The sequence below is a fragment of the Echinops telfairi genome, unplaced genomic scaffold (genome assembly GCF_000313985.2).
Source record: "Echinops telfairi isolate 266 unplaced genomic scaffold, ASM31398v2 ScPeMD7_2;HRSCAF=8, whole genome shotgun sequence".
NCBI lineage: Eukaryota > Metazoa > Chordata > Mammalia > Afrosoricida > Tenrecidae > Echinops > Echinops telfairi.
In genome coordinates, this window is record NW_022103898.1 from 41,373,189 (window position 1) to 41,394,670 (window position 21,482).

The 21,482-nt window shown below is 40.2% G+C and overlaps 1 protein-coding gene across 5 annotated transcripts in view; it reads left to right on the plus strand.

Annotated features, from left to right (window-relative positions):
* The window catches only part of KITLG (KIT ligand), a 107,208-nt gene extending 85,991 nt beyond the window's left edge, over positions 1–21,217 (plus strand). For 3 of the 5 annotated variants that reach the window (XM_045291815.1, XM_045291823.1, XM_045291827.1), the window contains 3 exons: positions 4,826–4,935; positions 5,625–5,692; positions 16,640–21,217. In XM_045291815.1, coding sequence (XP_045147750.1) covers positions 4,826–4,935; positions 5,625–5,692; positions 16,640–16,682 — 221 coding nt within the window. In that variant the 3' untranslated portion in view covers positions 16,683–21,217. Of the gene's footprint in view, positions 1–4,825; positions 4,936–5,624; positions 5,693–6,720; positions 6,798–16,639 lie in introns of all 5 variants that reach the window. The other 2 variants (XM_045291820.1, XM_045291833.1) reach the window with 1 other exon arrangement.
* The last annotated feature ends 265 nt before the right edge of the window (positions 21,218–21,482 follow it).

Here is a 21,482-nt window from a genome sequence, read left to right on the forward strand (position 1 = left end):
TTTATAAATTATTATTATTTTGTCATATCTTACACTGTCCGACGTCTCCCTTCACCCCCCTTTTCTGTTGTCTGTCCCTCGGGAGGAGGTTATATGTAGATCCTTGTAATCGGTTGCCCCCTTCCACCCCACCCTCCATCCACCCTCCCGGTATCACCACTCTCTTGTTCTAACTTAAGATAGAAATCTTAAAATCTTAAATCCTTTGGTCATTCACCCTAATTATGGCACAGAGAGACATAAATAACTGTCTCGTTGGGGTAGTAGTCCCGTGTTGGGCTGCGGTCCTCAAGGTCAGCGTTTCAGAACCATCAGTCATCCCTCGGTGATTAGACCTGGCTATCGACTCCCATAAGGAGGGGGGAGGCTGCAGCCTCGGGAACGCCGGAGGCACAGCTCTGCCCGCCACGATCGCTGTGACCAGAATCCGCTTGATGGCAGAAAGTCGGGTATGGTTTTTGGAAGAGCCGCATTGGGTACATCTCACACATTGTGTTTTCGTTTTCTTTACTTCAAAATCATTTTTAATTTCCCTTCAGATTTCTTTTTTGATTCCTGGGTGATTTGTGTGATGTGTCAATAGTCGGGCTTTTCCAGATGGCTTAGAGTTAACTATTTCAAGTTATGTTAAGTGATTCTGACTTCTGTTACCAGAGAACATATCCTGTGATAGCTTAGTCATTTGAAATTTATTAAGATGTACTTGATGTGTGGCTCTCCATCAGTGGGTGTGGCAGTCTCAGCTTCGGCTGCAATGGTTGATCCTGAATTCAGATTTCCTGCATCACGAAAGCTTCTGACTTAATTTTTTCTCAGTTGGTAAGAGGGAAGTGTTTAAAATCTTTCCATATAATTTTTTGTTAGTCTGCTTCTCCTTTCAGTTCTCTCAATTAGTTGTGTGGTGTATTTTGAAGCTCTATTAGACGCTTAAACGTTGATGATTGCTACCTCCCTTCTTTGCCATTACCTGACACATCATTTCTAGCAACACAGTCTTGAAGCAGACTGCCCCAGCTAGCGGCCCGACCTTGGGTAAATTATTTAATCTCTGAACTCCCCAGTGAAGTGCAGGATGATAAGACCTTCTGCTTCATGTTTTTCTTTTTCTTTTCTTTTTGTCGTTGTTCAGTTTAAAGAGTTAGTATACGTGCTTGGAGCTGTGCCAGATGCTTAGTAAAACCCCAAACCCAAACTCACTGCTCTGGAGTCAATGCTGACTCATAGCGACCCCCTGTGGGTTTCTAAGACTGTGTACAGACCTGCTGGTGGTTTCAGCAGACCATGTGGCTCACAGCCCAGTGCATAACCACTACACCACCAGGGCCCCCACTAAATTAATAGAACAATTACATGCACCAAGGCTGTGAGTAGTCATTGTAGTGACCTTGTAGTAAGTTTTGGATTTGAATCAAGGGAAAACTACAGCATCCTGCTTCCTACAAACCCAGAAATCTATGTTCATAGGCATGGTACCGATAAGCACACTGATAATGAAAAGGAGGGAAGTCCAATGGTAGGCAACATTTTGTGTTTGCTCCCGCAGCGATTTCCAGTCTTGGAAACACTATTAGATAGGCGTGCCACGAGGTGGCATGAACCTGATTGCAGTGGGTTTTGTTTTACGTGTTTGCACAGATGTCAGATAGTATTAGTCAAACCAAGCAAGGCATTTGTTATGGATTTGGGGACAGACAGATTTAGTAATAATGCGAGACAATTAATACACTAGTCATGGGATACAATGAATATAATAATAAACCAGGAATTTGGTCTTTGGCAAATCCTGCCCTAGAGGAGTCTCCAGCTCCCCTCCTCCCACCTCAAGGTCCCCGTGTCCCTGTGAACAATCTTTGCATAAAAGCAAAGCTTTGTTGCTTGCTTGGACTTTGGCCCCAAATTCCTTTTATCTGGGCCTTGACACATACAGTTCAAAATGCATTGCTCCCCCGTGGGATAACTGCAGTGGCAAGTGTTGGAAAGCAGCCTCTGGAGCGAGATGTAGACCAGCCTGGTCTGTTAGTTTTGCTTTTCTCTGCCCCCCAGAGGAACTGTAGCAGTCTAGGTAGGAGGGGGAAGGGGAAAGATCACAGGCTTCCTTTTTATACCCTTCGATTGCACTAGAGAAAGAACGGAAGCCAGACTATGTTGGCCTTTCTAGGCAAGGTGCAAACGGTGCAACTACTCAGCTGGTAAACAAAAGGTTGGAGGTTTGGGACCTTCCAAAGGAGCCTCAGAAGCAAGGCCTGGCAGTCGACTGAAAAAGCAGCCCTGCAACACCCGTGGGGCAGAGCTCCGCGCGGACAGACAGTGGGTCAGAGCTCCGCGCGGACAGACAGTGGGGCAGAGCTTCGCGCAGACAGACAGGGGGGCACAGCTCCGCGCGGGCAGACAGGGGGGCACAGGGAGTCAAAATGGACTCAACGGCAGTTGCTCTGATCAGAGTTGAAGCTAAGAACCTATGTGCCCTTTCTCCTTCCAGTCTTGAATCAATCTCTAGCTCTCTCTCTCTCTCTCTCTCTCTCTCTCTCCTTCCAAACCCCAGATCCTTGCTGCGTGCTCCAGCACTTTGTATCGCGCCCTAGTCCTAGGGGTGGAACAAAGGCCACAAAGCCACAGACTCTGGGGAGAGCAGTGTGCATTTTCCTTTGCTCCCATCTCTTTTCCTGCATAACTTTGCTGGGGGGCGGGGACATTGAGTAAGAGAAGCATTTCTCCCTGTGGAACGTTGGGGATAGGGAATCCCAGAGCCCCCCTCTCATAAGCTCCTTCTGTTTCTTGCCAGTGGTCTTGGCGTTTCCTCTGGCCTGAGTGGTAACATCAAGGCTTGAGTTTGGTCTGCAGCTGAAATAGGTAGGACAGACTATTTAGCTGTCCTGATTCCAGAGCATTCTTACTGATCAAATGGAGAAGGAAGATAAGAACCTCCCTAGCTCACTGGAATGCCCCCATTGGGTTTGAGGGGAAAATATCAAGAGGTTCCTTTATTCTCTCTGTATATATACCTTCAGCTTCTCACAGGTCACCTGGTTAGGTTTATCATCTTTGTCCATCAGCACTTGTAGTAGACTGTGGGAAATCATATGTTTACCACCAAGGAGAATACAAACATGATGATGAAATATAAACACAGACATTCAAATTATTTTATTCAAAGATTGTCATATTAAAATTCCTAAAGTGGTAGGAATTGCTTGTAATAATGAAAGCCTTTTCTTGTATAAAACACTTCTATAAATTGTTTAGATCCCAAGATAGATCATATCATCTTATATAACCCTTGAACTAGCTATTATAGCAAGCAGAGTTTTGTTTTGGTGAGGAAATTTATGTTGAGGTCCAACTTGTGCTGCCTGGAACTTAGCTCCGAGGGGTTTGGAATAAGGGGTGAGGTAGAAGAAAGGTTTGTCTTAAGGAGGACAGCAGTTGCTATGAGTAGTCTCCCTTGGACATAGACCTCCTTCCCTGTCTAATTCACACACCGTATACGAGATCCCCCATCCTCACAGCCCCCACCCACAGACATGTGAATATACACACAAACCTCCTTTTATTCGAGTCTCTAAACTGTCACAGAAATTCTTTGAATGGCTTAGAAGTAGGAGGTTTTCTACTCATAGTTCACAAATGATGCGAGAACAGGCGATTTCTGTTCTCACTACAATATGTAAAATCTGTTGCCGTTCAAGTGAAAACTGAGTTTATTTTTCAGAAACATTGATTCATAAATAATGCTTTTATTTATGTTGTCTAGATGCACACATGCATATACATATATATGTTTGTGTATGTGCACATATATAAAACATATATGCGTGTATAAACATACATACATAATCTGTAATTTACCTTACAAAACTAGACTAAGGCAATAACTTTCCCTTGAATTACTTTACATTTGGATCATATAATTATTGAAAGCCTATAATTCTAAAATACACCTTTGAAAGAAAACTCAGGAATTAAGTCTTGCTCTCTAACACTCTGTCGATGTAGCAAATAACTAGGTTATTCCCGCTAAAGAGACAGGAATCTTTAAAAAGCTAAATCTCCTGTTGAGAGCAGAGACCCTTCTGGGAAATAACCTTGATTCAATTCTTCAAGTCATTCTGCTTGCTTAGTATGAGTAAGGCAAGATCGAGGAAATTGTTCCAAGCCAACCTCATACATCTTCTATCTGAATAAAAACTGTGGAGAGATACTCTTTGGTCCTTTTAACCATTTGCAAATGTTAGAGTCACGAGCTTTTCAACAGAGCCTAACATGACTTGGCATCCAACGACTGGGTGCTGAAGATGTGAATGCAGCGACACGGGGTACCTAGAACTATGACAGCACAGGAGACACAGAACAATATTTACGGGAGGATAACATGGTTTAGTGCCATACAGACCTTGATGCAGGTGGCAGTGTCTTCTTTAGAAGTTTTGGATAAAATCTCAAGAGTGAGAAAATGAAAGGATCTTAGAAGATAAAGCTAGGAGAGATGGATTTGCTTGATAGAATCAATCACTCCTATTCCCACGCCTGCCCTAGGAATACATCCCAAGTGCCGGTTTCTTAGGTGTCAGTGTTTAGCCAAGTCTAATCTCCTCCTGGCTGTGCGCTTTCTTTTAACAATATTTATCTTTTGGAGACTATAAAGACTTGCTTTGCTTTCCCTAATGCAATGTTTTCCAAAACACTACTCAGCAGAAAATCAACTTTTCAAATGCTTTCAATGGAGATAGATCAAGAATACGGAAACACTTGGAAGCAACCACAGCATGAGAGGAAAACTTCTCTTGTGGATCTGCCGTATTCACCACTGTGTTCTCCCAAATTACAGGGAAGGCCGACGAGTCCCTTGGAGACTCCAACCTACAATGGGCAGCCATGGCACTGCCAGCGTTCTTCTCTCTTGTAATCGGATTTGCTTTTGGAGCCTTCTATTGGAAGGTAGGTGCTGCTGCACTTCGCTCCCTGCCCCCCCCCACCCCACCCTCGGATCAGAACACTTTCTGATCTTTGCATATCGTATTTGTTAAAATAATATGTACATACATGATTGACAAAATGAACAAAGCATCCGTATCTGAGAAAGGATTCTACCGAGAAACCATGAATTCTACCTTAATTTTTAGCATCATCAAAATTTAAATCCCAGATTGATTTTTCTCCCCTGCTTTGGAACCAACCTCTCTAGCTGAGAATGCCCACTTAAGAATTGGGCACTGGTTTTATTAGCTTGAACTAAATAGAAAAAGGAAGAAAATTCGCTGAAAGGCATGCCATGTGCTTAGAAAAAAAGTCAAATAGAAATGCCATTGTATTATCTCTTATTTTGGGTTTTCAATCTTTTGTCATTTTCTATTGCTTGTCAAAAAAAATTTATCGTGACTCAGCTTTCTGAAATGCCTCTTGAATTTGATTACTACTCAAATCTGGCAGTTTCTTTATTACCCTTCCACCTCCGACATCCTAAAACCTTTGAGTCAGTGATATGGTGCATTTTTTATTGAAAAAATAATTTATATGCTATGTGCTAAAAAATTAACGGAATTATGAATATAAAAAGGTAAAAGTAGACACTATGTACCTCTTAAGTATTATTATTTGTGTAACACACATCCTTGTTGTTTTCCCAGAAGAAACAACCAAACCTTACAAGGACAGTTGAAAACATACAAAACAGTGAAGACGAAAATGAGATCAGGTATTTCGCTGTGTTGAATGTATGCATCAGTAGGGTTGGCATTGCTATTTCAGATAGTGTGCACATGAGCATAGCATCTTCAAGATGTTTACTCTCCTCTTGACAGCTCCCAACCAGTGTCTCTCAAGTCTCATCCATGTTTCTAATCTCTCACTCTCTGCCATCCTCTATCTGCAGTTACCTGTGGTATGCCTACACCTGTTTACCTTCATGACTCTTCTTAGGGAATCTGAAGAAGTCATCTCTGCTGTCTTTATTTCTTTATAAGCAGCAGCCTTGCCCAGACTCATGTCCCAGGAGCTCTGATGGCAGCTTTGAATACTCTCCTTTTGCACACCTTTACCAGAGTCATACACATTCTCTTTCTCAGACTCTCTGAAGGTTAGCTCTCTCTTTGGCAGTTGTCATTATCCTGGTCCAACTTCGGTCCGGGATACACTCTCCCTTAAGCCATTGTTTCATAATGATACTTTGGGGTCAGTGATTTTTCTCTTGCTTATTTAATATTTTTACTTCATTCTGGCTTTCAGAGTCATTGATTTTTTCCCCCCCAGTATATTTAGTAGGTTCTCCAAAATACAAAACCCAAAGGATTTTAGGATATCTTTCTATTTACTGTAGTTGATTCTGATCATGCTATTACCTTATTCCATATTGCCCTAGCATTGATATTTTCATTTATAGTAAGTTGTAATTTCTATTGGGAATAGTATTTTCTCTCATATTATGCTTGTGTTTGTATGTACATACTAAGTAATATGTACATGCCTATAAAGCATAAAACATTTTTAGTGTGAGTGTATGCAAATGCGTGGACGTTTTTTAAAAGTACTTGACAAGACTGTACTGAGAAATATACAAGTATAATCTTCCACAGAGTATGATTTATGAAGATATGCTTCCCACTCAATTTTGCAATCTTTCCTACTGGATTTACAGCAAGCACTGCCTTTTACAGTGCCCAGATCATGGTGTACTCCAGGATTCCTACCCGCAAGCAAATAAGCATTGTTCTTGTTGTTTTTCAGTATGTTGCAAGAAAAAGAGAGAGAGTTTCAAGAAGTGTAATTGTGGCTTGTTTCAACACTGTTATTTTCGTACATTGGTAAGTTTGTAGAATTTAAACTGAACGACTTAACAGGAGAAGCACAGATGCTGTAGTGGTTATTATGCACTAGCCAGCAGTTCGAAACTACCAGTGCACTCTGAGAAAGAAAGATGAGGCTTTTTACTCCCACGAAGGATGACAGTCTCACAAACCCACGGGGTCAGTTCTACCCTGTCCTGTAAGGTCACTGTGAGTTAGAGTCAACTTGATGGCAGTGTTTGATTTAGTTAATGAAATCAGACAACATCCTCTATGCCAACATTTACAAATAAAATATATCACTAAGTTTTCTGTGAAGCAGCTGTCACTATGACCGATGCTGTTACATAATTGAATTGTGCATATCTAATGTACTGTACCTATGTATTTTGAACATTAACCTGCTTGAGCCCATCCTGCACAGAAGATATGAAAAACCAAAGCACTTCAGAATTTTATTAAGGCCAGTTTTGATATCAGGAAAACACATTAGACAAGAGAATCGAGGACAGTGGAACTAAACTAAAATAGAGGAATAACGAGGGAAACTGAAAATAATGTCATTTGGAGGTCACCACCAGAAGATAATAGAAACAGTATCTCATTGTGAGATGTTGAAACAAATGCTAAAAAAAAATGTTTTCCTTGCCATTTAAAAGAAAAAGAGAAAAGGTCAAATTATCTTAGAGTCAGAAGGGTGAAACGGTCAAGGCCAAGTGTCACCTGCTGCATGACTGGTGCAACAGGTGTGTCCAGAGGCCAGAATATTGCATAGAGATCAATGACAGATGCCTGCGATGATTGTGTTTGGCCTATAGAGTTGTTGGAGCCGGCGAGTACAATGTGGCCAGCAGGGACTGATGGTGGGGCATTTCCTTTCCTGTCTATGTCCTCTTCCCCCAAACTGGAGACGGTGCTGGAGGAACCCTCAGACTGAAAGGAAGCTGATCCAATGATCCGTGCATGGTTCTCACTCTCCATTCTAGATAATGGCTGTCCGTCCAGGCGGTCCCTGTGCCTGGAACGCCAGCACCTTTCCCTCTTGCAGCATCTGGACATTGCCCGCTCTTCTTTCCCTCGTTAATGCTGGTAGATAACGACAGATGTAGGGAAGTCTCCTTGTAGCTCCCTGTCCTTTCAACTTTCCTTCTTCCTCAGATTCAGATGTTTGTCTCTAGAATTGAATCTTCTTCCAGGGAAGCTATGTCTTTAAGTCTCTTTACTCCTCGAGATACTTAAAAGACATCCATTTTCAGCAGCCTAGAATATAGCACGATATAATAATAATATCTCTTTCTTCTTTAACACTTTACTCCTGTCACCAGACTTCACCATTTTTGTCATCGATCGCACTCTTGTTCACTGGGTCCAGTGCATGATTAGCAGCCTGTCTTTTTCCCCCGCTCCCATCCTGAGTTTTCTCCCGGCTCCTCTTCCCAGTCACCCATGTGAATGCATAGAGCGTTTGAGCTGTCCTTTGTATTTTCAGAGTTAACATTCCCCATGACCTTTCCCCCTTTAAAAATCCATGGCTCTGGTCTTTAGCCCCGACACAACCCTCTCTTCGTCCCTAACTGTGGTTTTGGTTCCTGTCTGCCAGATAAATCACACGCCTAATGGCTAGTGGAGTCTTAACAGCTCCCCTGATGTTCTCCTTGTTTGTCTGGGACTGCCTTGCTGAGATCTGTTTGCCACAAGAGCCTTTAACTATGTGGTTTTCACTTGTGGCTCTCATGCTGTCGCTGCTGGAGATGGATGATCATAAGGGGGAATCATACCACTTTTGTAGGAGGAGAAAACATGATAGCTTGGAGTAACAATGGATAGGTCTTATGCCCAGATCTACTAGTTGGATAACATTTGAGGACAAGAAATCAGTTTTCTGGGTCTTGCTGTATCCCCAAGCATTGTAGGCTCTCAGCAAATGTTTAATGAGTGAACGAGTAAATGACCTCTAAGTGAGGGGACCTACCCATTTGGGGACTGCAGGAATGAGAGGTGGGTCCTAGAAAACTGCCCTAAGAGAGGAGGCAGAGAAAGCCAGCTGGTAAGAAAAATGGTTCTTCTGATCCAAGATTTGTTTTTATCGAAAGAGAGAGATACTGATTTTTACAAGTTATACAACGCAAGGGAGAGTAGAGTCACATGGAAAAGCTGCCTTTAGTTTTCTCAACATATGAAGCATTTTGTATATAGAAGAGAAATCAAATTTCACAAGCACACTGAAGGACAGCATTGTGTAGAATGAATGCCATTCTCATCTGTCTGCACAGCCTTTTAAAGCTCAACTCACATAACACCCTCTCCAAAACAGCTGACTCAATGACAGTAGGCTCTCTCTACCTGTGGGCCCTGGATTACACGTCATAGGACTCTCAGTAGGATTTTATTGTTATTTACGTAAACATTTTATGTTCCCTCCTAAACTCTCAGAAGGCAAGATTTTTGTCTAAGTTGATTTTAGAATCCCACCAAAGTATGTAGCATGTACTTTGCACAGTCATAATAATTGTCCTGGAAATTTTGTTAAATAAATGAATGAAGAAATGATTGAATCTCAGAGTTGTTAGGTGTAGAGATTTTTTTTTTAATTATATGTATAAAGAATTCACACACTGAAGGGAAAATGAGATAAAGGACAAGAAAAGTAGCTGATCAGTGTGAAACCCTGGACTGCAATGTGAAAAATGCAGATCTGTCATCTAGGAGCCCTGGGCTGCGCGGTCTCTTAAGAAAAAGAAGAGGTGGACTACTTACTTAAAGGTATACAGCTTCGGTAAAACCGTGGAGGCAGTTTTACTCCCTTCTAGGTAAATGTAAGTCCAGTTTTACAACTGCATTGAGTACCCAATGGACGGGGGAAAACCTCATACTGGCCTCCATACAAACAGAAGTGTACAACCTGCCAAGTAATCATAGGCTTGGGGTGAGGAGTCTGGAGGGGGGAACATTTGGCAGAACAGGTTTTAGTAAGTTAAGATAGGAATTATTCCAAGAAATACAAAGAACACATGCCATAAAAGTAACCAGGGCAAAATGAAATGTGGAGTTGTAATTCTATATTGAAAAAAGTCAGATGCAATTTGGATGATACTCCTTTTTTTTGGTTATAACAAGAAGGAGAAAGTAGGGTAATGACAGTTTTATGGCTAGGATTCCCCTCTGAAATGGAAGTTTCATCAACAAAACAAATTCAATCAGGACCAATATTGAAACGTGGGAATAGAAATCATATGGATGGTTAGTTCTCCAGAGGAAATAGCTCATCATTGGAAAACTAAGAGAAGTTCAATAGAATTTGCTGTTTCATATAGAAGCAAAGAATGTGTAAGGGATGCATATAATGAATTGGCAGAAAGAAGGAAAGAAAGAGAAAAAAAGAAAGAAAGAAACATTGCCTCTAAGAGAAAAAACACTGAAGTTGTTTATTTGACATCAAACATGGAAACCTTTAATCGACAAGCTGGAAAGCTTAGAACTCAGTCACCTGGCTGCTGCCAAGTTACCCATATGTGACATCCCACAAGAACATCTCAGGTGAGTACCTGCAAAAATGGCGAGGAGCCATACCTAGTTTGCTCTGGATACAATGAGGAGACCCCAACTCTTTGCCACCCGAAAATGTATTGCCACTAGGCAGAGGACAAGCATACCTCTACTCTCCAGCCTTCATCTGTGAAACCAACAGTTTCTCCCATGACAATCTACTTTCCTACTGAGTTTGAGCATCTTTCCCAGTGGGCACATAGAACTCAGAGACGGGACTCACAATTAAGGAGGCTTATCAGGGAAGTTAGCAGGTGAGGACAAGTCAGGATCAGTGAACTACAAGGAGGCAATCATTGGTCCACACCCTCACTCTCCCTGGCCAGCAGCCCTCCACCTCTCAGCCGCATGAACCTTGGATTCTGCCTCTGTGGGACGGGAAGGCTGGCATTTGCTGTACCTCAGTCTCATAGTCTCGGCACAGTTCTTCTCTTCTATCAGATCATCTCCCTCCTTCAGCTTCGGTCTTGTTGGCTCTGTCACTTCCGACAGAGATCTTGAATGAGCCTGACAGTCCTGTGGGTGCTGTAATTTCTCTCTGTTCTTGCTTCTAAGACGGCTTGTTCTTATAGCCAGGGAAAGGGCAACTAAAACTGACCCATCCTCTCCATTAGTGTTTCACATAGCCTGTTTTCAGGGTCCCACCCAATCACTTGGTGGGAGTTACAGAGACATAGATAGAAAAGCTGTAATAAGAAATTTCACTTTACCACATTTGCCGGACTTTCATTTACTTTGTTCTGTGAAAGAAAGCAGAGCTGAATTACACTGAAACTATCACTCATTGTAGTAGAAGAGGGACATTTTGTTCTTTTTCTCAAAGGTGATTCCATCAAGTATATGCACTGTGGGGTGCAGAGCTTAATGTAACACACTATGTCCTCAAATTGCTTCTAGACAACAAAATGAAATGAAGTATATACATAAATGTCCAAACTAATTTTTTTAAAAAGCAAACTAGAAGCTAACAAAGTTTAAAGTAGAAACAAAAAGTTTCAAAGAAAATGAAATAAGAGATCAAAGACAAGACTACGGCAGATGAATGTAAGATATCCATTCATCAAAATGTAACTATTGGTGTGATATCATCAATAAGTGTTGTGCAGTGTAAAAACCATGTATTTTGGCTTTATTTTACAAAACCAAACCAAGCTCACTGCCACCGAACTAATTCTAACTCACAGAGACCCTAAGGACAGAGTAGAACAATTCCTTAGTGTTCCTGAGACTATAAATCTTTACGGGAACAGAAAGCCTCATCTTTCTCCCAAGGAACAGCTAGTGGGTTTGACCCACATAGCTTGTGGGTAGTAGCCCCATGCTTAACCAACGTCACCATGAAATCTCCTTGGCTTTATTTGAAGGGAGAGAGAAATCACTAGCAACAGGAGAAAGGCTTTCTTGTGAGGATGGCATTGAACTGGGCTGAATCTAGGATGATTGATTGGATTTTATTAACAATAAACCAAGGATAATCCAGGCAGTGCAAGGGGCATAGACTAAGTCATGAAGGCCCCCAAAATACACTGGTCACTGGTCAGTTTGTTCAGGTGGAGTTCACAATAAAGGGTTGAAGTGTTGAGAAGAGAGAGTGGATATAAGTGTGCTTACATGCCAGACACAGAGATTATACTACACTGAGTGAATTAGAAGGAACCTTCTTTGAATGTTTCAGGAAAGGTATGAATGGTGTGATTAAAGCAGCGGTGTAAGAAAAGTCCTTTGGTATTGGTGCAGCTAGATGGATTCATGCTAAAGTAGAAGCAGGGAGCCTTAAGATATGAATCTTCAGAGCAGATGTGAGAAAATAATGACGCCAACTAAGTCAAAGTCATGGGAATATGAAAATGTGGGCCATTGTGGAGACATTGCAGACAAAGAACCAACCAGTCATACTTTCTGATGGCACATGAGGCTTGGCACCATGAACAATTTTCAAAGACAATTTGAAACTTATGGAAATAACCAGATGGTGATATCATTTTACAAAAGGACCTGTTGGTAAATATTGGCGGAATTGTTCAATAGTCAAAAATGTCAGACTGGACTGGGCAGGGAGGCCCGGAAATAATAGATTTGGGAGTCATCTGCAAAGAAATCTACCTTGAAATCTTGAGGGAGTGAGTGTCTAGTCACAAAGGAGGCCCATTCTGGCTGACAGCAACAGCATGAGTTTGCAGGGTCTGTACTGTTGGGTGACATATCACTACCGCACTGTAAGGATAGACGCATTCTCATTAAATTTGGGCTTGTGAAGAGATTTATAAAAGAAACACAAAGTTCCCAATAGATCTGAGCTCTAAGACATAAAACACTAACTCCTAGAAATAGAAGAAGAATGTATTGGAATCAAGCTGAGAGAGCTAGCTAGTGCATAGAGCTTGGGAATATTTCTTACCCAAATGGAAAGATTTGTGGCTCTTTACCAGGGATTTCCTAAAAATGCCCAGATTTTCAGTTGTGTTGACTTTGACTTTTCCTTCTGTAGACCTACTATGATGCAAAGGATTAGAAGAAATAAGAGGATGAGGGTTCAAGACTAAACTGATTTAGCTCATTGAAGGTTCTTGGATGAGTTTGTTCATGTAGTTTAACCCCTTACTTTGAGGTATAATGAAAGAATCTTAAGATTTACCCTGCTTATCTCATGAGCTTGTGCTGAGAATTCAAGGTATCATTATAAAAATTGTAATTTTATGAAAAAAGTGTTGGCAACCTTCAAATTTCTTTTCTTTGCCACCCGGGGACAAAGTCAGAAATAGATTTCCAATCATTATTCTCTACCTTGGAGGAAAGTTAGAAGTTCAGCTTTTTCTGTAGTGTTTATTTTTTAAAATCCTTTGCCTCTGTGGATGATTCCTCTTACTCTTCTAAGCAAGCTTTCTTCATACATTATGTTTCTGCAGTGATCTCTTAATGCCTCCATTTTTCCTGCTAGATCTGGTTCTGAGTTTCCAAGTATAGGTTCTTTAGTTTCTAGAGTTCTCTGTTTGGCAATCTGTTACATAGTAGAGTTCTTAGGCTATAATATTTAAAGAGCTTGGGGGAGGAAACCCTGTCTCATTATTCATGCAATGGAATTCTATTCAGAACTTGTGTAATGATCAGAAATATTTTAAAGCCGGTGGCTCAGGTTTCTAGGATTGATAAACAAGAACAACATTTGCTGTGATTGAGTGTCAAATGAAGACACTAGTTTTGATAAAGAGTTGATGTGGAAATACATATGCTTTACTTAAAAGTTCAAAATCCGAGAGGCAAGGCTCAAGCACAGTGGTTTAATCCCATCCCTGAAGAATTAAACCAAAGTATGACTTTCATGCTTCAACAAGTACAAGCTGTGCTGAGGCCAAATGAGCCTCCCTAGAGGCATCTCCAGGATGTTGTGCCAGGATTCCAGCCTTTCCTTTTTTAGTTGACAGTGTTGGATGTGATCTTGCTGCTACTATCTCCTCAGTTGAGGACAGTGATTTCTCAAACCCTGCAAAGACCGTCAAGATTATAGGTAGGGCTGGCTATTCATTGACTGTGAAGCTTCTCCATTTGTCTAAATATCTCTTTGCTGCCTCTCATCCATTGCTATAAGGAAATGTTCTATTCTTTTTCCATTCTATTTATCCACAAACTTTTGAAAACCCTCGCATACTTCTCCACTCTCCAGTCATTCACTGCTTTTATTCCTCTCTCCTTCCCTTCTCATCATTTATCTAGTACCTCCTTGTAGCCTTACTAGAGAAATCCAAGAGGTTTTGAACCTTCTGATGATTCATCACAAATTGAGGTGATAGGTGCTATGCTTTCAGGTATGAAAACCACACGCTTTTATTCATTTATCCTTTCATTTAACACATGTGTACTCAATGTCTATTAGGTACCAAGCACCGGTTTAAGTTTGTCTGTTGAGGTATAAAACAAGCTAGAGAAAGATTTGAGCAATCACGGAGTTTATATTCTAATGGGAAGTGTGTTAGGCCAGGGTGACTAGAGAAATGAATATATGTGTAAGAAAGCTTTATATCAAGAAGCAATTGTATATCAAGAGACCATCCCAGCCCACTTGAACTTAAGTCCAATAGTAATCCATTAGTCCCTCCTCAACCCAATGTCCCCTTATTGACCCACAGCACTACGGGGGGCAACACCGGAGACACAGTGCAGGACTTGCGCTTAGTCTGACCCGCACACCACCAGGGTGTAACATGAAGGGAGTGAAACAGAGTACCAAGGCGAGCAAAGCAACAAGTTCCCTACAAATTCTGAAAATAGACTTTGAACTTAGGGGGATAGGGCTTGGCACTGCATCAGATCTGATCGAAAAACATTCATAAGGGTCAGCACACAGACCTGAAACTATTCATAGGCTATTTTTTGTTTTGTTTTCTTTGTGTCATGTCTATCTATTTAAGATAGGCAGGATAAACAATCCTGAGGAGAAAATAACAGGACTGACGGTTCCGGGTGGACAGGGGAGAGGAAGAGGTGGGGGAAAAAGAGTGGGGAGCCAACAAATCCAGGGACAAGGGAACCACAAGAGATCTAAAATCACTGGGGAGGAGGGCATAGAATATCTGGTGAGGTTCGATAAAGTGTAATGTAGCTGAGAGGAAGTACAGAGAGCTGAATGAGGGCTGAGCATGATAGTGGGACAAGAGGAAAGTAAAAGGAAATAGAGGAAAGAACTAGGAGGCAAAAGGCATTTATAGAGGTATAAACATAGGCATGGACATATGTTAATATATAATAATAGGATATAGGCCTATGTACATATATCTGTAGGTTAAGTATTAATGTAGCAGATGGACATTGGGCCTCTACTCAAGTTACCCCTCTACTCAAGTTCTTCCTCCTCAACACAAAACCACTTTGTGCTAATAACCCGGCATTCTGTGATGCTCATCTTTTGATGTGATCGCTGAAGCTAAATAGATGCATAAGCTGATGTGGTGAAGAAAGCTGATGGTGCCCAGCTATTACAAGATACAGCGTCTGGGGTCTAAAGGCTTGAAGGTAAACAAGTGGCCATCTAGCAGGGAAGCAACGAGGTCCACATGGAAGAAGCACACCAACCCCTGTGATCACAGGGTGTCGATGGGATCAGCTATCAGGCCTCAGAAGACCCAAAACAAACAACCATTTCCATTCAATCAAGGAGGGTCGGAGTGGAGACCCAAAGCCCATCTGTAGACATTTGGACATCTCACAGAAGGGTCACAAGGAAAGGACGAGCCAACGAGAGTGCAGTATAGCACTGATGAAACACACAACATTCCTCTAGTTCTTTAATGCTTCCTCACCCACGATCATGACCCCAGTTCTACCTTATAAATCTGGCTAGACCAAAGCTTGTGCACTGGTACAGATAAGACCTCCCAACACACAGAATCCAGGACAGATAAACACCTCAGGAACAGTAATGAAAGTAATGATACCATGAGGATAGGGTGAAGGTAGGAGGAGGAAGGGGGAACCAATTGCAATGATAGACATAGCCCCTCCCCCCACAGGGGAATGAACAACAGAAATGTGGGTGAAGGGAGACAGCAGACAGTGTAAAATATAAAAATAAAAATACTGTATATATTACCGAGGGGGGGAGGGGGAAGGGATTAAAAAGAGGAGCTGATATCAAGGGCTCAAGTAGAAAGAAAATGTTTTGGAAATGATGGTGACTTATGTACCAATGTGCTTGATACAACTGATGTATGGATTTTTATAAGAGCTGTAAGAGTCCCCAATAAAATGATTCATTTAAATAAATAAACAAATAAAAGTCCCCCTTCAGCCTCATGCAGCCACATGCAATGATGCAGAATGCAGGAAGATCACAGACCGGTGGGTGCAAAGCCCGGTGGATTCAATGGCGGTGTCTCTGGCAGAAAGCAGGGTCAGCCAGCAGGAAGGTGATGGCAGAGAGAGAGGGGACGTTCCTGGGCCTCTCCTTATGAGAAGGCCACACCCACAAGGAGGCACCATCAGGCTGTGACCTGTTGACAGGTTGAATACCACCCCGAAACTTACCTATCTTCAAGTTGATATAAAATTATGTACCTAGCACAGGAGGTGGCAGACAATGAAGAAATATGATCATTTCAGATAATGTCAAGTGTTTTAAAAGCAAGAAATGATGATATAGAATAATAAGCAGGATTGCTGCATGTGAGGAAAATGTATCAAATTCTTTTAGACTATATAAGCAAAGCTTATATTGTCAGTCTCTCAGTTACAGTGCAGTCTCATATTAATTCATCGACTGAGAATGTAGAGGGGGGAAAAAGAGGCGTGCCATAATCTCTCTTGTTTTCCTTTCTTTCTAGGCGGGTAACAGTTCATGTTTGCTTCATAAATGAAGCAGCTTAACACAAACTCATATTCCGTCTGAGTGACAGACCACATCTGTATCTGTTCCTGCGACCCATGACTCTGTAAGGATGATGCAGCAATTGGAACAAAGTGTTTTACTGTGAAACGGGCTTGGAATTAATCATCTGTCAAGAAAAGAAAAGCTTGCATGGAGCAGGACTCTATTTTCAGGACCTGGAGGACTTGTGGTCTCACGCAGGACTTGGGACTGACTTTGGGAAAGAAAGCAGGCATCCTTGACTGCACCCACCATTTGCATGCCTCCAGAAATGTCCCGTTGTTGACACAACACCTAGCTTTATTTTCCCGTTACAGCCTACAGCCATAGTTAGCCTGGCCTCTGCAAGTAGATTTCAGCCTGGGTAGTGGGGGGTAACGTTTTGTTCTGTTTCTTGGTTTTTATTTTTCTCAACAGGATCTAGAAAAAAACACATCAAAAGCAGAGCAGCAATTCAATTGCACCAGCCGCTGCACGGTATAGAAAGCAGTGGGAGCAAAGTGATAGGCGTAGGCAGCACGTCGCTGCTGACTAATGATATAGGTCTGATTATGATCTCTTCCTAGTATAAACCATGCTCATCCGTATCTCAGTATCTCACTAGACAGATCGCCATGGCTGGTTCTAGCCATGTAGGGCAGCCAGCGGTGAACTTCACCAGTGACGCCTTGCAGGAGCAGCTCGCCACAAACTGAACCCATAAAGAAGCTTTGAACACAGCAACAGAACCGTCTCGCGAGTGGGACACGGGGCATCCCTGGGGAAGTCTGCTTTTCCCTTTGACCACTAGAGCATGTATAAATCATGTTTGCAAACTATAGTACAAAATGTTTTTGTTCTAAAGCTATTTACAGAGTTGTGGTGAGGGGACTTAGGAGAAGATGCTGAATGTATGAAGGTCCCATTTTAAATTTCCACTGTGGGAGAGGGTTAAACTAAATTATGATATTTCATATCTAAGGTTAGAAAACCACACCCACATGCTTTATATTATTGGGGTGTTGAAACACTAGGTTACTTGGCTTTTAAAGAACACAAGGATTATGGAAACTTTAGCTATTTATAGTATAATCACCATTATCTGTTTAAAGGATCCATTTATTTAAAAATCAGGCACTCTATTGTATTCATTAAGATTTATGAATGACAAAGAGAAATTGAAAGAGCGCTTTATGTAGTTATGCATGTCGGTGTGCTGTTTAAAATGTTTTGCATATTAAGACAATTTGCCAGGAACTCCCAAGATGGACAGTGCATTTTTAAACTAGAATTCTTAAGCAATTAGGCCAATTTCCCTTGCCAAGTTTTTTATTTTACTTTGTTTTGTTTTATAGTCAAAGAAACATCTGACTAAAGTCCAAGGATACTTTCTTATGATTTATTGAGATGAAGGTTCTTTTCGCATACCACGAGCAGATGCATGACGAATTCAAAGCTTTCCAATCTCATTTGATCTTGTGACACTGTTGCCATCTGTCTGACCGTTCTCTATGGAGTGATACACAAAGGTGTAAAAACTAAGTGCTAGCCTTCCTTGATTTCAAAAGTCCAAATATTTCTGGTATGTTGGATTGAAGCTTATATTCCAAGGTAATTAAAATATAACTCTGGCAAGTGGCCTTTCCTTTTTGGTGTGTGCCAACTAGCCCAGACGATTTCTGTAGGCTCTTCCTTCTCCGAAGTGCTGAGGTTCCTCAAACAGTAGTTATTTCTCCAGATACAATCCAGATACATTGAGAAGCTGCATTAACTTGTTGAGACCCTTAGATATCTCTTGGCACAGCTGGTTACTAGTCAAGCCAGACCACACTTTAGTTGCTGAAGGAACTGTTTGTGAGTGTGTGCCTCTGTTTGGGGGAAAGTGAACACAGGTTAACATGAGCTGTGTGTATACGTCATGGTTACCTGAGTTGCTTCTTCTCAATTAAATGGTTTGATTTATTTAACCAATGTTTTCTAATATCTTGGGCATATAGAAATGCTGTTTGGTAAGCCTGAGTACTAAATTGTACTTGATGTTTTCAAAGCTTGTAGCTGGATTTTAGCATTCAAGAACACGGTCCTTATCAATAGGATTAAGTGAATAAACTTGGCAAGTATGAAATCTGGCATTGTAGAGAAAGGACTGTGTGTTCTGATTAATTAAATGTATTGGTTCATTGAGAGTTACATGGATTATTAAGTTCTGAAACACTAAAAGTTCAATAAAATGCATGAAGAATAGAAAATAATACTGGACATTAATATTTTGAATGTTAGCTGCATGGGCATTAACTGTGTCATATCTACTTGGGTATATATATGACATACATAAATGTCATATAGATACATATATATATAAATTTATCTCGTGTATGTCCTCCTTTGTGAATTACAGGCAACGCACAACTGAGCATCATAAACCATGACATCATCTTGTCCTTTCTTGTAATGTTTCCAAATTGCTTCTTTGAATGATCTCAGAAGCTCTGCCAATTCTATATTACATTGACAGGTTTGCAGAATATTTTTGATTCCTCAATTCTCCTTAATAAAATGGTTCTCTTCAGTAAAACTCAAGTCTATCAAGAGACTGGTTCCATGATCAATTACACGGAAGCATTCCTGGATAGGATAATCTAATGTGCTTACCACATGGCCATTTTTTAATGAGTCAGAGACAAATTGATTTTTTTCAATACTATAGTAGAACAAGTAATCTATCCTTCTAAAATGAAAATGTAAGTCTATAAAGAAGTGTTTGCTTTTAGTCAGAATTAAGCACATTTCATTAAGCATTAAATACTTTGAAGTGCCTTTGTGGCACACTTTAGTACCCTAATTAATTCAGTTAAAGTTTTTTTGTTGTTGTTTTCTCTTTCTTTTTAAAAAAGTTTTAAATTAACAGAAAATCCCTTCAGAAATTACAGTTTTTCTTAATGTTCTTCTGCAGCTAAATTTTGGTTACTAAATTTTATTTTCGTATGTAGCTTTTAGTTATCCCATATCTATTCTTTAAGAAAGTTTTGTTTTGTTTTGTTTTTCTCCAGAAGGGCAGTCTGGCATAGTGGGGTGAATATTGGATGGAATGGTCAGTAGCCACCACTTTGCCATTAACTAATCATCTCTTAGCCTTGAAATTAACTTTTTTTAAAAATCTGCATGGCGAGCTCTAAGTTGGAATCAACTTGATGGCGGTGGATTTGGTGAATTGGTGCACTGTGAGGTCACGCCTTAATCTGAAACCAATCCCTTTATATCTAACAAAGTTCTCAAGACCTGAAACTGACCCATACAAAACATTCAGCTCTCCCCTCTGTGAAGAAGTAGCTTAACTATAAAAATTTATTGCTAAGGGGCAGGGCTGGTCAGAGGGGGCGTGTCCAGAGGGCGGGACTTCCTGCCTTCATTTTTAAAAAGTCATTGCTGTTCTTGTTTCTAATGTAAATAGGGTCAATTAGTAAAAGTGAATTCAGTCTCAAGTAGCATGAATTGGATGCTCATTTATAAGAGAGATGACTTTTTCCTTTGCTTAAATAAATGTTTCGGATCACCTCTGAAAAATGAAAACCAGTAGAACATTTTTGTCAAGAGATACTATGTGTGTAATATTTGGAAATATACCAAGTTAAGCATTTAAATGCCTTCATTTTATTAAAAGCTAAGAGCAGGAAAATGTAACATGCTTCTAAAGTTTTTAAATGTCAGGAATATTTTAGAATCAATTTGGAAAGGGATAATCCATAAATTATGTTTTAAAATTGGAAAACTGAATAAGAAGTTTAAAGTAAACCAGCTTCTCTTTGAAACATCATTATTTGAAAATGATTTTAAGGCACGAACATTTTCATTGAAATTCTAACTAGATCACCGGTGGTGTTTGGACACACAATACATGGTCTTGCTTTTTTCCTCCAGTAAGATGGGTATTTTATAAAGAAAATAATGGTACTTTTATAAAATTACAAGTTATCTCAGAAATAAGCCTTATTAAAATGGATATTCATGATCCTCAAATATTTACTAAGCATTGTAAATTTGTAACTGCCATCTCCAACTACATCTTTATGATGTCATTTTAAAAATAAAATGAAGATAATTACCTAAATTAAAAAACATGATATTCTAAGTTATTTGGTTTCGGAGCTTACAAGGCTCACTAAATACAAGTTTTCTAATAAAAATAGCCTATTCTCCTGTGTTCTAATGTGTGAGTATAGTGTCCACTTGCCACTATTTTTTGAAATCAATGGACTTGAAAAGTATTCAGATATTTAGATGGATGCACAGATAATATTGGTAGTTGAGTCATAGATTGCAGTTTGCATATTGTAATGTAAATGTATGTCAACACTCTTCTAAATAGTTTTATTATGATTGAAGTTTAATTAAATAAGAAAAGGTTGTAAAATGTGATGTGTATGTGTATATACTGTATGTGTACTTTTTAAAATAGCTATATGTCCTGATCCTTTTTTTATACAGGTTTGAATTTGAAATTACATTATATATACATATACTTTATTGTTCTAAATAAAGAATTTTATGCACTCTCCTAAGTTTGCTCTGTAATTTGACATCATAATGCCAACACACGTTTGCAATATTGTTGAGCAGTTATTAAACAAAATCAAGTATTTCTTATGGAAATTTGTCATTAACTTAGTGTGGTAGGCCAGGTTGACTAGAGAAATGAATCTAGTGACACTCATATATGTGTAAGAAAGAGCTTTATATCAAGAAGAAATTATTTATCAAGTAAACATCCCAGCACAGTCTGACTGAGTCCATAAATCTGCTACTAATCCACAAGTCCCTCT